Here is a 14406-nt window from a genome sequence, read left to right as displayed (position 1 = left end):
AGAGCATAAAAGAATTATGAGTTACTTGTTTACATTTCCTCTGCAAACTTCGTGTTGCTTTTTTTGGAACTAGATCTTCATTTTTTTGCATTCAGCATAGGGACAAACCAAACAGAAATTATTCTGATTTCTAATTCATGTACATGCACTATGATTTCTCAAGTGGTTCACTACTTTGTTCTCTACTGTTGTTTGACAGACAAGGGAACTGAATTCTTTGGGGAAGTGTAAGCAACACTCAGCTACAGAACATAAAACACGCCTAGAGCCTTTCAGGATAAAATGTAGAATAATCAATGTAGCTTTAGAACTGCACACTATTCTCTTTAACTGTTTGCACTCAGACAAGATAGGGCATCATTTCAATGTGGCCTTTGTGAAGTGTCTTCCTAATTTGTGTGTATATAGCTAGCATTGTATGATTGATTTCTTCGAAAGCAGGCACTCATTCAAGGTTATGCTAAATGGAACACATTTGCTACAGGGCATGATCAACACACTACTGCTTGCATGACCAAGATACAGCCTGCTACAGAAGGAAGCTGGCCAAAATTGAAGCTTGGCATGCCAATATGTTCTATTTTGGTATTTGTGAAATGACCACGAATGCTATTCCACATTTGAAGCCCCTTCACTACCTGAAAAGGCACCCTCCTGCCTTGCAGTTCACACACAGAGCTACCAGCTGGCACACACCATGTCACGTTTCAAAGCAATCAGTTCCCTCAAGACAGCACATACACAGGCATTACCAAGGAAATAAAGACACTCATCACCATTCTTCTTAAATTTTATTCCATAATAAAAAATAGAAGATGAAAGAAAGGGTGTTCAAGAATTAAAGCAATTATTGGTCAATATAAGGAACAGAAAACTAATTATCTTGATGATGATTAAGGACCTGGTTCAGCAAAAGTAATTCCGTGTTCTCCCCTGGCGTATTTGTAGGCTTCCACAAAACAGAAAACCAGATTACCTTTAACTGAAGCAGGTCCTATGCTATTTTCAGAACACTTGACTTCAAATTTTATTTATCCTTCTCCTTTTGCTCTTTTTCCTTCTTTTCACGTTCAGCTTTTGCTTCTTCCTCCTCATGTTGTTTTATCAACTGCTCCACCTCCTTTTGCTTCAGAACCCTTATTACTGTTTTCCCATTCTCTCTCGTCAGCGTTGCAATTTCAACTGAAACACAGGGAACAGACAGAGGCATTACGTACCGTCCTTCTGAAAGAACATCATCAGAAAGGTCAAGTAGTTACAATTGACAATGAAGCAGAGGATTCTTGTCCTGCCTCCATCTAAAAGCTGCCTGAATGGCAAGCCAGGTGGCAGCAGTCCTCTTCTGCAGCAGCCCTGTTGTGCAGCAGCCTGCACCAGCTCATCCACAGCTCTCCAGTGCTTCTTCCACCAGGCACAGAACCACTTCTGCTGCTGCACTGAGGCCTAGCCAAACTGTGGTTGGGCACCTGGAGCCGGCCAAAGAAGATCATCCTCACCCAAGTCAACTGCACGTCACTTAGCAAAGTCAATGAGGATCATCAAAATTATTTTCTTACGTGAGCTATAAAATCCAACAAACCACAGCTAACCACAGTATAAAAAATTCTCAACATACTCTCTATTAATTAATTAATTAATTATAAGTCATCCAGCATTAGAGAACTGCTTACCTTTCTCTGCAGAAAGTTTGCTGACATCCATGGTCTTATTTAGAACCTTAATGGCTAATGCAAGTGCGGTCTTTAAGGTCATTTCTCCTTCTTTGTAGTCTTGCTTCAGCATTGACACAGCTGCCTATGAATTCCACAGAAATTTAAATGGTATCACTGGGCAATCAAACTAAGTTTTTTGCCAGATAATATCAGAACATGAGGAACAGTGTTTCTACAGTTATCCATTTCTGCTCTGCACTCATAATCAAGCACTCGGCTTAATTATTACAGTGTCATTTACATCTTTGAGAGAGAAAAGTAAAAAGAACTTACAGCGCTGTTATTGCCAATGCACGTAGCTTTCCATCCTCCATAATTGCCGCTGGGATCACTTTGATACAGCTGAAATCCATAATGCTTATCCCAACCAATATACAGCAATGAAACACCAAAAGGACGTTTTCCTGTTGGAAGGAAGGCCGTTAGGAACAAGATTGGCCATGAGTGACAATTACTTTCTTTGATTTCCTTTGTCAAATCCGTTCCTGTGAAGTAGGATTTAACAGACCGTTCTGCACTTCTGTTACTTGAGATAAGCATTACAGCATTTCTAAGTGCTGGGGGATGGGAGGCAGGGACAACTAGCAGAAATTGCTTTCATTTAACCCCAGCAGCAGCTTATCTCCGTCTCCAAAAATTGGAATTTATCATTCCAGGACTTCAAATCAAACCTCAGCATTTAAACTACGCAGTGGTTATTATTCAAGCATTTAACTCCTAAGAGTCAATCAAACACAAGTACATTAAAAGGTCATTCTTTCACAGTGCCCATATGCAAAATACCAGAATCACCCATTCATTTACTGAGGAACGCTCCTCACAACATCATTTTCTAATATGGTATTTGATCCACAAAAATACTATTTTTTCCAGTGTTACAGTACTGATACCCTGCTTCTTTCTGAAGGCATTCACCAAACCCAAGAGCACTCAAAGCATTATAGGCAACGGGCCTGAGCCTCAGCTATCAATCCCTCAGTGACTATTTCAGCAGCAAACCAAGAGTTCATAATTTTGATTGACTATTCCCTTAAATTTAGCTACTGCTGTTTCTCGGTGTAACTTGTTACAGAAGAATACCTTTAAACCCTTCAGAGACTTGGATGCTTCAAATTACCTTAGAGAATCTTTCTTTAGACACTTAAAAGCACTACGGTTCATCACACTTCCTTACCTCCAAACTGCGTGTAAGCCTGCTTGATGTCACACAGTGCAGTTACCAACTGCTCGCAAGGAATGGGCTCTTGATACTGTAACAAATACCTATAGCATGAAAGACAAGGGGTCTCAAAATCCTTTTTGACAGTATCCTGCTACCACATTGAACTGAAGAACAAGTTTCTAAATTAAAATAAAACAGATCAGAGAGACTTAAAAAAAAACTACTTGTACTAAGTGCATGTTCATAGTGATTTAACACACAGACTGAACCCAACCTTGGAATTAAGCAAAGCCCCCATAACAACAGGCCAACCTACCTCTGTGCAATCAGCCTCAGCTCATTTGTTAGAACGTTGGCATCTGAAGTTATTCCTGCAACACTGCAAGCCATATCCCTGCAAAATGAACATATGAATTGGATTCCTATCAGTCCCCAAGGAATAGTCACGTCTTCGTACAACACTTCAAACAGAATGCCTGCTGCTGGGCTTCTATGATCAAAACTACACTGCTGCCAGGCAGAACAGATTGATCCTGCATCTAGAGTACATCCTAAGTCTGACATAACCATATTGCAAGAGCAGAGGCAGACAGCGGGAAATGAGCAGGTCAGTGCATCACTGGCATGGTTCTGAGGACCACCAAAATGATTAACAGTGCTGACACCTTCACAAGAAGCACTGGCTACACAGCAGGACCCACACAGAGGCCACCCACCAGCCACATGAGAACCCGTATGGACCCTCAGTGCAATCTGCTGACTCACACTGCATTCGTATGAACGTAACTTAGTGATGCCAGCCATTAGAAAAGTAACTGCTTTAGCTGAAAATCATCTTTGTTTTAATTGTTTCATTAGCTCCTAATTCAGTAGATCTTTGCTAAATCTCATACTGCTACAGAACTTTCAGTACAGACAATAATTCACATTGTTTTATCTTAACAATTTCTCAGAGCAGCTGGCCTAGGCAGCCACTCCAGTGCACATTTTACATCACTGCCTTGAAAATCCACCACTTCCTACAGTTCCAGCTGCCTTCAGGATAACACAGAATGGGAGACTGACAGATGAAAACCTACTCGTGTTTCACAATGCATCTTACAGCAAGGCTTAAATGCTACCTTCCCTACAGGCAAGACAGTCTAACACTGAATCTCTGGAAAAGCTAAAAAGGTCGAAGCAGTGAGATAAGCATCTCTGCTACAACTGTGGCAAAGAAAGCTGAAACAGGTTTTATCCAGTTTGTTTCAGTCTCTTTGAAACACACAAGGAAAAAAAAAAAAGGCTTAAAAGGGAATGCTGAGCCAGCAGTGTGCTCCTGCAGCTCAGAAAGCAACTGGTATCCTGGGCTCCATCAGAAGATGGGTGGCCAGCGGGGACAGGGAGGTGACTGACCCCTCTACTCCGCTCTCGTGAGGCCCCATCTGCAGCACTGCATCCAGGTCTGGAGCCCCCAGTACAACAAAGACAGCTGTTGGAGAGGATCCAGAGGAAAGCCACAAAGACGATCAGGGGACTGGAGCACCTCCCCTATGAGGACTGGCTGAGGAGCTGGGCTTGTTCAGCCTGGAGGAGTGACCTCATTGCAGCCTTCAGTACCTAAAGGGAGCCTACAAACAGGAGGGGAGTCAACTCTTTGAAAGGGTTGATAACTGCAGGACAAGGGGAAACGGTTTTAAGTTGAGGGAGGGAAGATTTAGGTTGGATGTCAGAGGGAAGTTCTTTAAGGAGAAAAGGGTGAGGTGCTGGAACAGCTGCCTAGAGATGCTGTAGATGCAGATTTCTAATGCAGACCAGGATGCTGTTGGCCCTCTTGGCCACCTGGGCACACTGTGGGCTCACATTCAGCTAAGCATCAACCAACACCCCCAGATCTCTTTCCTCACAGTCATCCAGCCACTCATCCCCAAGCCTGCAGTGCTGCATGGGGTTGCTGTGACTGAAGTGCAGGACCCGGCAGTTGGCCTTGTTGAACCTCATCCCATTCACCTCAGCCCAGCGATCCAGCTGATCTAGATCCCTCTGCAGGGCCTCCCTACCCTCAGGCAGATCAACACCACCTCCCAGCTTGATGTCATCTGCAAACTTACTGAGGGTGCACTCAATCCCCTCATCTAGGCCATCAATAAAGATATTAAACAAGATGGGCCCCAGTACCGACCGCTGGGAGACACCGCTTGTAACGGTCACCAGCTGGACTTCACTCCATTCACCACTACCTGCTGGGCACGGCCCTCCAGCCAGTTCCTTCTCCAAAGAAGTGTATACCTGTTGTAGACCTGTCCAGGCAGCAGGCAGCCAGTTTCCCCAGAAGAATACTGTGAGAGACCGTGTCAAAGGCTTCGCTGAAGTCTAGGTAGACTACATCAACAGCCCTTCCCTCATCTACCAGGCTGGTCACCCAGTTGTAGAAGGAGATGAGGTTGGTCAAGCACGACCTGCCTTTCACAAACCCATGCTGGCTGGGCCTGATCCTCTGCCTGGACGCCACGCACATGCTGTGTGATCTCACCCAGCATGATGTGCTCCATAACTTTCCCAGGTATCGAAGTCAGGCTGACAGGCCTGTAGTTCCCCAGATCCTCTTTACAGCCCTTCTTGTAGAAGGGAATCACATTGACAAGCCTCCAGTATTGACCCTTGAGGTCCCTTCTCCAACCCGGCCATTTTGTGATTCTGTGATACTGTGCTCAGATTTGTGCATTCTGTATTTCCCTCCTCTTGTTATTTAACCAATTTAATAGTGATGCAATAACCTTACCTTGTATGGGTAAGTAACAACATGTTATTGCACCTAGGAAATTCTCTTCAGAAATAAAAACATGATGCTTCTTCAGAAGAATCATTGAAGCAAATAATATCAACACAGTCACACACATCCAGAATGCTGCATCACATCAATACAAACCCTCCAAACAAAATAAATCCAGGTCCAACGCTAAAATGCTTGAATAACAACAGTACTTCGTCACGGGTAACGTCAGCAGACATCCAACCAGCATTTCAACTTACTCGTTCAGTCTGTAGATTTTTTCTGAGAAGAAAACTTCATCGAGCAGCTTATGAATGTTGCGCCTCTCCGCAGCCAGCAGAACGCCGTCGTTGGCCAGGATGCCCAAGCAAGTACCTGCATGTCCAATTGCCTCCATGGCGTACTCAACCTGGTACAGACGGCCTAGGAAACGAGTTAAATTGCAGTAAGGCAGCACTGAATGAGAACACATACAAGGAAAGGTGAATTTGCAAGAATTACACACATGCCTGTTTCGCAGTTTAGGACTAGTTCCTCAGGCTGGGGCCAGCAAATGAGTTTTTTCAAACAGAGGATGGAATCAGAAGTGCACAAATTTGAGAAGGTAATCTTGGGCATAGTTAGCATGGGGGAAAAATAATCTGCAGAGTAGATCTACTTCAGAAGAGACAAAATGGGTTAAAAAAAAAAAACTGAGTCATTTATACCGGACATTTTGTCTCTTAAGAAAAAAATTACTTGCAAGTACTAGTGTAACAAGATCACAGCAGCAGCATCAGTAACAAAATAGTAAAAAACTGCATCCACACTCAGAGAAAAGGCAAAGAGTGATGAGTTATTAAGGTGCTTAAAAAAAAAAAAATAGCAGTGGAATTTGGTGTAAATATACAGATGTGAATATGGTCACACCGACACTTGAGTACAAGAACTGGAAAGCCTCCATCCAGGGACTCTGTTGTACACAGAGCTACTGTGACAGGTGAATGTGGTTTGTGCAACTCACACAGAAACACAGAATGGCCCGGGTTGGAAGGGACCTCAAGGACCACGAATCTCCAACCCCCTGCCACATGCAGGGCCACCAACCTCCCCATTTCATACCAGACCAGGCTGCCCAGGGCTCCATCCAACCTGGCCTTGAACACTTCCGGGGATGGACGGGGCATCACAGCCTCTCTGGGCAGCTGTTCCAGCACCTCACCACTCTCACAGTAAATAATAAAATAAACAAGAACTCATACAAGGACGGACACACAGTGCTCCCAACCAACCGGCCCTGTGCTGAACAGCGTTACGTTTGAGAAACGGAATGGAAGGTGTTCAATTAGAAACGTAGGGTCAAAAAGTACCTTCTGGAGAAAATATGGTGGTTCTGGAGTCATATCTTCGAGACTGCAAGAAAGAACAGCTCGTTAAGTATCGTCACCCTCCGCCGGAGCACAGCACCCCAAGAGGAGCAGAGCTCAGAACGGCCCCGTCCAGGTGGGCACTGCCGGTACCGCCCCGCCCGCAGCCCCGCATCGCGCCCACTCACCATGGTGCCGGAGAGGCGGGGCAGCGGGCCTGCAAAACATCACAGCGCGTTAAGGCGAAGCGGGCCATTCCCACACGGCCCCCAGCCCAGAGGAACCCGCCCGACCCCCGCCTGCAGCCTGGGGCGCTCCGGGCCCGGAGTGCGGAGTCATCCTCACAGCGACAGAGGGGGAACGAAAGCCTCGTCGCCCGCCCCGCTCCCTCTGCTCTCACTCCCTCCTCCCCTCGCTCACTCACAGGGTGCCGAGGAACGCGCGATGTGCCGAAGGGTCGCTGAGGTGCAGCCGGCGGGAAGCACTGACCGTTACAGCCTGTCCCACACCTGCACCACAGCGTCGGAAATGGCCGCCGCGCCTGCGCGGTGCGTCACCCGGCCGGAGCGGTGCGCGTCCTTACCACGTGACCGTATCACGTGACCGTAGCCGTGACCGCCTCGGCCCCTTGCGCGCCGCTCGGTGGAAGGACCGGGCCGTGCAGCGCTCCGCCAGCTTTATGGAAAGGGACCTGGGGGTGTTGGGTGATGCTCGACTGAACGTGAGCTAACAGTGCGCCCAGGTGGCCAACAGGGCCAACGGCATCCTGGCCTGCATTAGAAACAGCGTGGCCAGCAGGAGCAGGGAGTCATCATCTCCGTGTACTCAACACTGGTGAGGCCACACCTCGAGTATTATGTTCAGTTTTGGGCCCCTCAGTACAGGAAAGACATTGAGGCCCTGGAGCGTGTCCAGAGAAGGGCAACGAAACTGGTGAGGGGTCTGGAGCACAAACCTTATGAGGAGTGGCTGAGGGAGCTGGGATTGTTCAGTCTGGAGGAGGCTCAGGGGAGACCTCATGGCACTCTGCAACTTCCTGAAGGGAGGTTGTGGTGAGGAGGGGTTTGGCCTCTTCTCCCAGGCAACAAACAAGACCTGAGGAAATGGCCGCAAGTTGTACCAGAGGAGGTTTAGGTTGGACATAAGGAAGAACTTTTTCTGTCAGAGAGTGGTCAGGCACTGGAATGGCTGCCCAGGGAGGTGGTGGAGTCATCGTCCCTGGCAGTGTTCAAGAGGCATCTGAATGAGGAGCTGTGAGATACAGTTTAGTGATTGCGGTAGCAGTGATAATGAGAAGACAGTTGGACTAGATGATCTTGCAGGTCATTTCCAACCTTGCAATTCTATGATTCTATTGCAGCCCCACCTCACGGGGCTGCCTCACATACGCCGCGGCCGTCTCAAACCACGTCTTCTCCACCGCCTCCTGGCCCAGCGCATACATGTCCATCAGGTGCCTCCACCCCGTCCTGGCGGTGACCATGAGATACTCCATGTTCTCTGGGTGCAGCAGAGCTGTGTGCGCCGCCATGACGAGCGACTGCGCGAAGCGGCCGCTCACCAGCAGGAACAGCGCTGCCCGCTCTGCGCCCGTCAGCGGCAGCACGCTCTCGAAGCCTGCCAGGACGTGTCCACCCACACCAAGAGGCTCCGCACTCTCCACCATCATGTACATGATGGCGATGGCCGCCTCGAACACGTAGCAGCCGTAGCTCATGTCGCTGAAGTCCAGCACGCCTGACACGCAGTACTGCGGGGCCGCCCCGCGAGGGGAGCCAGGAACCACCAGGATGTTGTGGTCATTGAGGTCCCCGTGGTTGACACCTAAAAGCACAACGAGAAACGCTATTTAATAACTGCATTCTGTTGGCATTGACTGCAATGGTATTTAATAACTGCATTGTATTGGTATTGACTGCCATGGTATGTATTTAATAACTGTAAGCCAGCTGCGTTGGTGCGCCTGTTTCCTGGAACAAACTGCAGCATGATTGAGAATAAAACACTCACAAGCTCGAAAACTGCTTATCTTGGGTGTGACTTTCTCTTTGAACTGCTGGATGACCCACTGCACAACGTCTCGGTGCTCCTTCTGGCCCAAGGCATCCACATACTGATCCAGAAGAGGGACGTTCGCCAGGTTCCAGATGAACTGATCTCGATGCAGACTTCCTACTGATGGATGATGGAATTCCTGCAGAAAGAGAACAAAATAGGCCATAAATTAAAATTCATACTTCATCCCAACAAGCAGAAGTAGAATCTGAAGGATTATTTCATCATAAAATGGCCTGGGTTGAAAAGGACCACGATGCTCATCTGCTTCCAACCCCCTGCTGTGTGCAGGGTCACCAACCAGCAGACCAGGCTGCCCAGAGCCACATCCAGCCTGGTCTCGAATGCCTCCAGCGATGGGGCACCCACAACCTCCTTGGGCAACCTATTCCAGTGAACAGTAAGATAGGCAAGCCTATCAATATCTCCATAAAACCTGAATGTTTTTTCTCCATTCTTCCAGTATAGATTATCCTAAACCCTTTGTTGCTGAATCACTTAAAATCAATGGTGACTTCCTGCAGAGTGACAGGGATGCTGCTGCACAGAGGCCTTGCCAAGGCTGCAGTCACACAGCTGGATTCTGCAGCTGGTGCTACAGAAGCTGTTGGAGCAGAAGAGACAAAAACTGCCACAGATGCACTCTGTGCATTTAAAGAGTTGAGCCTGAGAATCATCTGACATGTGCAATGTCATTAAGACAGGAGTGCTTGGCAGAGCTGCTAGATGGAGCTTTGTTCTTGTAAAAATGTGTACAGGCTCTCAAACATCCATCCAGTACACAGAGACCCCAGCAAACAGCCCCATGTGTGCTTCTCACTTCCCGTGAGCAGTTGGCTCCTCTTAAAGAGAAACTCAGGTTTAGAATTAAGGCTATTAGTTAAAGGTAGCTAAATGATAGTTAAAACTGGAACTCATGTAGAAGTAAGGAACAACACCAAGCCCAAAGCAAAAATCACAACAGAGGATCCCTAATGCTGTACAGAAGACCATGTTGGTAGGTAGACTGCCATTTGGTGAGCAACCACTGCAATTTTCCCTGCACAAATTAACACAGAACTACAAAGAGATACCAGATGTGGGAAAGGCAGTAAAGCAGAGATCTCAGCAATTGCTTGAGCCTTTGTCGCTGTCAAGTCATCGATAGCTGCTTATTTCCACTAGAAGATGTGAGACACATTCAAGCAAAAAAAGACAGCAGAAAAAGGAAGTGGTGCAATGATATTTTGTGCACAAAAGAACACACGGCACATGGCCTTGCTGCCCAGCTGACAAAGCAAATTGACTGGACAGAAAAGACAGGCTGTACATTCCCATCTGCCATCAGAAAATGTAATGCCTTAGCTTTAGTTTTGGTGTCAATGACATTGAGAAGTTTTGATGGTAAGAACTGTAGTATTCTCTCCCTTAGATGACAAATCTTGGTACGTGATAATCCATATATTAATGGCTTAAGAGCCTTTTCCATCAAAATTTGCTTTCTTGTCTACTAAATCCTCCTCGCAGGAGAAGTCACAGGCATCTTTTGAGACTAGCTGGCCCATATACATTATTTTAATCACATTATCAGAGCACAGCCAGACTATTAAAAGGCAATAGTAAGTTATCTTTCCCAATGGAAAAACACCGTTGTAATTTCAGAATGTGGTGAGTGAAGCTAGCAATTCACACTTCATAACTGTCTGAAGGCAGTAGCCAGAACACAAAAAGAAAAGGTTAATGAAAGGCCATAAATAATGCAGGAATTCTTTTATGTATCTAACTTAATTACTGGATGATTTATCAGTTTTATTACCCCGTATAATTACAGAGTACAGAAATAATCTCCTATGCATTAAGATTATTTGACTGAAAGCAGGGGAACTCAGAGAAGTGTCACACATCTCTCTCCATTAACACAGCTGGCATTACAGAAAAGGAAATGACTGCTCCTGCTGCAGCAATGGTCACTGTCCTAATGGCCAGGAGGAACAGAGCAAGTCAAAGTGAGTTCAGAAGAGAAGAAGGGCCAGCAGTACCCAACAAAAGCATTTAATGCTTCGGAACCACGCTGTGCGTGCTCTGATTCAGGCAGCTAGGGTTCACTCTCCTTATTTACCAGGCTTCAAATGCCAAACAGGTGAGTTCTGTGTGAGCAAGAATAAATGCAGTCTCCCTTACTGTGGTACAAAAAAGCACTGCAAAAGGATCACTGAGACTCTGCTATAAGCAGTGAGCGGTCAGGTTCGTCAGGTTACTTGGGGCAAGGTTTTAACCAGTTTTACAGCATGCAGGGTGGCATCCAAAAGTTGAATTAAGCTCTGAAATCACCAACTTCTGTTTTAAAATCAGGAAAGCTGACAGAGAACAGTAAGAAACAGAGAGGAGAAATGAAATGTGAATGAAATCTGCGAAGTCGGAACAAGAACTCACTCACCTCTGTGAGAGCTTTATCCAAACTGGCAGCTAGCTTACCAATATCATACAGAAGCTGAGTTGGTGCAGCAATTTTAGCCACAGGTGTGCCCGGCAGATAAGTCAGCAGTCTGACCATGTACTTTTTGTTTCCAGATCCGCTACCTGACAAGCAGAGATAGTCAGTCACTTCAGCATACTCTACTGAGTGTTACTTAATGCAAGAGGCAAACGGTTTCTTCACTCTCGGATGCGACTGATAAAACTGATCTCACTCAAAGACTTGATTTACCAGAATGTGCAACAGTGATGTGCAAACCTTGCCACAGCTGCAGGCTGTGCTGGATGCCTGGTCCTCGTGCTTGGAATTAACCCTGCACACAGCAGCTTTCACTCAGTGCCTCCAGCCCCTCGCCTGCAGAGCTCTGTAGGTGCCCTCAGGAATCCCAGCTTGTGTATGGAAGCAGTGAAAACGAAAGCAATGTGTTACAAGTTTTCTTCCAGGCACTGTTTAAGCAGTTTATTCAGGCATCAGATCATAGATGGGCTGGAACTGTATTTTACACCATTCTGTGCACGGACAGGCAAATCATTTATATTGTGATTTAGTCAGTATGGTTTGTTATTTTTAAGTGCACAGATACGTCTGTTTTTTCAAATTATATGGAAACTGTTTTCAGAGTTAAGTGTTCCTTGGCTGCAGAAGTTTGGACTTTTTGTGAAGTTTGGACTTTCACAGGCAGTCACCTGACACCTGACCATATCCATCTCTGAGAGCTATACTGCAACCTGAGCTTCTACTTTTGATAGCCAAATTTACTTTAATTTTGGAGACTCCTTCTGTGCAATTTTGTCACGACTACAACCCGTACTACATCTAAACTGTCAACTTAAAACAACTTTGGATGAATAGACCCAGAGAACCTATCAGGGCAATTCAAGTGAAAAAGCAGCTGCAGGATAACCCACCCTTCCCTGTGCTTGTAGTTCTTACTAAAACAACCATCTTCCCACTAGCAATTCCAGCAGTGAGCCATCCTGCACCCACCTCAAACCACACCTGCAGGAGCTTGCTGCAGTGCTGCTGCTCTTACTCTGCTCAAGGTCCAGCATCTCTGCTGGCTTTCCTACACTACACAGGGCATTGGATGGAGCTCAGCTCTGGCATTCTGAGCACAGTATCTGTGCACCCCAAAGTTACTTCATCCGAGAAATCCTAGCTCAGAAGCTGAAAGGGAGGTGTGCAGCGGATTGGGATCTACAGGAAGTGCCAGAGCTGCAGGGCCTGGGAAATCACCAGCCTTCTGCATCTTGCCTGAGCTCGCTCACAGGTGCCCAGCGTTACTCCACGTTTGTGCCAGCACAAGAGGGCGGGATCCAGAAGCGAGGCAGACCTGCGCCGTGACGAGGCGCTCGCTCACCGCCAGGCGCGGTCGTGGAGCCGCTCACCTGCCCGCAGGGCCATGATGCTGCCGTCCTTCGTGAGCCGCGGCGTGGCCGCGGGGAAGCCGCGGGCGCTGAGGAACACCATGGCCTGGGTCTGCGCCTCGATGAGGGCGGGCTGCCGGCTGTCTTCCGAGTTGGTGATCTTGAGGACGTACTCCTCGGCCCCTTCGGCCTCGCCTCCGCTCGAGACTCTCACGTGGAAGTTCTGATCGTCATAGCTGGGCAGGGGCCTGACCCACGCCGCCTTTAATCCGAACACCTCGGCCACCAGCTCGGCCACCTCGTCCTCGCCGAAGGCTGGCTTGGCGGCTTCCCGCTGGCGGCGGTCTCCGGAAGCCATCGCGTCTGTGAAGAAAGAGACGAGAAGAGGCGAGCCGTGCCGTGCCGCCGGCGGCAATCGGTAACGGTCGCAGCAAACCAACCACCGAGCCAGCCCCGTTCTCCCCCAGCGCTCGGAGCCGCGCGGACCTTTGCCCTGCCCGGCGGAGCGCCCGCTGCCCGGCCCGGCCTCCCCCGCGAGCGGCCCCAGTGAGCAGGAGCCGCCGGACCTGCGCCGTCCGGCCGCGAGCGGCCAGCGCAGCGCAGCCGCCCCGAGGGGGGAACGGTGGTGGCCGGAGCTCGGCGGCAGCCCCGGGGAAGGGAACAGCGCGGCTTCCCGCCGGCAACAAAGCGCCTGGCGGCAAGCGCTCCCCTACCGGCCCACAGCGGGGCTGCGTGCAGTACGAGCGCGGAACAACGCGGGCCCCTCTGCCTCGGTCGTTTACCACAACCGAAGCCGTGCTCGGCCCGCAGCGAGCCGGGCTCGGGGCTGCCGCCACGGGCCGAACCCCGAACCCTCGGAGCGAAGGGCGGGCGGATCTGCGAGCAAGCAGCAGGGCTGAGCTGATGGAAAGAGCTCTGCGGTTACCGACACCGCCTCCAGCTCCTGGCATTCCGTCGGTCTGAAACAGAACAGCATTCTGGCCGTGCCTTAAAACGTGCCCCGGGCTACAGCCAGCACGGAACGGGACACAGCTGCGGCGTTACAGACCCACAACCCCTGCAGCATCGCCTTTGTCTCCCGGCCGCACCGCCACCGCTCGGGAGGTGGGCGCTTTCTGTGCCCGCCCCGCACGGCGCTGCGTCGGTCGGCTGAGGCAGGGAAGGTGCTATTGGTGCCTCTCCGATCGTTACGGTAACGAAGGCTTAAATAACTGAGCGGACGTGGACGCAAGTCTAGTGCCGGGTCTAAAAGGCACGTGTAGAAGATAGGCAGCTGTCAGACAAAACCCCCATCAATTTTTGCAGATCCTACCACTACCTGCCATCAAACATAACCCACACCTGATCTACATTCTAAATGAGAGCAGACATTTTCCTGAAGGAAAAATACACATATTATTGCAAGGCAAAATGACTGATAGAATATCCAGAGCTCAGCTAATTCAGAAAGTTTCCTTCTAAACCAATAAAGCACACTTTGGAAACCATCCGAGAGATGCTCCTACTGAGCAAATCCACTGAATGCACCCTTTTCCTTGCTCCCCCCCAACTTCATAC

The 14406-nt window shown here is 48.6% G+C and overlaps 2 protein-coding genes across 3 annotated transcripts; both read right to left on the bottom strand.

The window, feature by feature from the left end:
• Positions 1–774: 774 nt before the first annotated feature.
• PSMA4 (proteasome 20S subunit alpha 4) lies at positions 775–7503 on the bottom strand. The gene is made up of 9 exons (XM_042824724.1): positions 7397–7503; positions 7161–7189; positions 6976–7018; positions 5887–6049; positions 3191–3268; positions 2887–2975; positions 1986–2116; positions 1671–1794; positions 775–1182 (listed from the first exon to the last, which is right to left on the bottom strand). Exons 2-9 carry the CDS (start codon positions 7161–7163, stop codon positions 1028–1030), a joined length of 786 nt encoding a protein of 261 aa, XP_042680658.1. The 5' UTR covers positions 7164–7189; positions 7397–7503; the 3' UTR covers positions 775–1027.
• A 776-nt stretch (positions 7504–8279) lies between these two features.
• Positions 8280–13947, bottom strand: HYKK (hydroxylysine kinase). 2 transcript variants are annotated; one of them, XM_042824203.1, is made up of 5 exons: positions 13775–13947; positions 12871–13212; positions 11444–11586; positions 8983–9166; positions 8280–8796 (listed from the first exon to the last, which is right to left on the bottom strand). In XM_042824203.1, the coding sequence occupies exons 1-5, from the start codon at positions 13797–13799 to the stop codon at positions 8324–8326; spliced, it is 1167 nt and encodes a 388-aa protein (XP_042680137.1). In that variant the 5' UTR covers positions 13800–13947; the 3' UTR covers positions 8280–8323. The 2 variants fall into 2 exon arrangements, with proteins under 2 accessions (XP_042680137.1, XP_042680138.1); XM_042824204.1 differs by lacking the exon at positions 13775–13947 and adding an exon at positions 13563–13569.
• Positions 13948–14406: the final 459 nt, after the last annotated feature.

Source organism: Centrocercus urophasianus, unplaced genomic scaffold (genome assembly GCF_019232065.1).
Source record: "Centrocercus urophasianus isolate 14NV4802_14NV808 unplaced genomic scaffold, USGS_Curo_1.0 seq_23, whole genome shotgun sequence".
NCBI classification, from domain to species: Eukaryota; Metazoa; Chordata; class Aves; order Galliformes; family Phasianidae; genus Centrocercus; species Centrocercus urophasianus.
The sequence above is the reverse complement of the archived record's forward strand: the minus strand, read 5'-3'. Positions and strand labels throughout refer to the sequence as shown.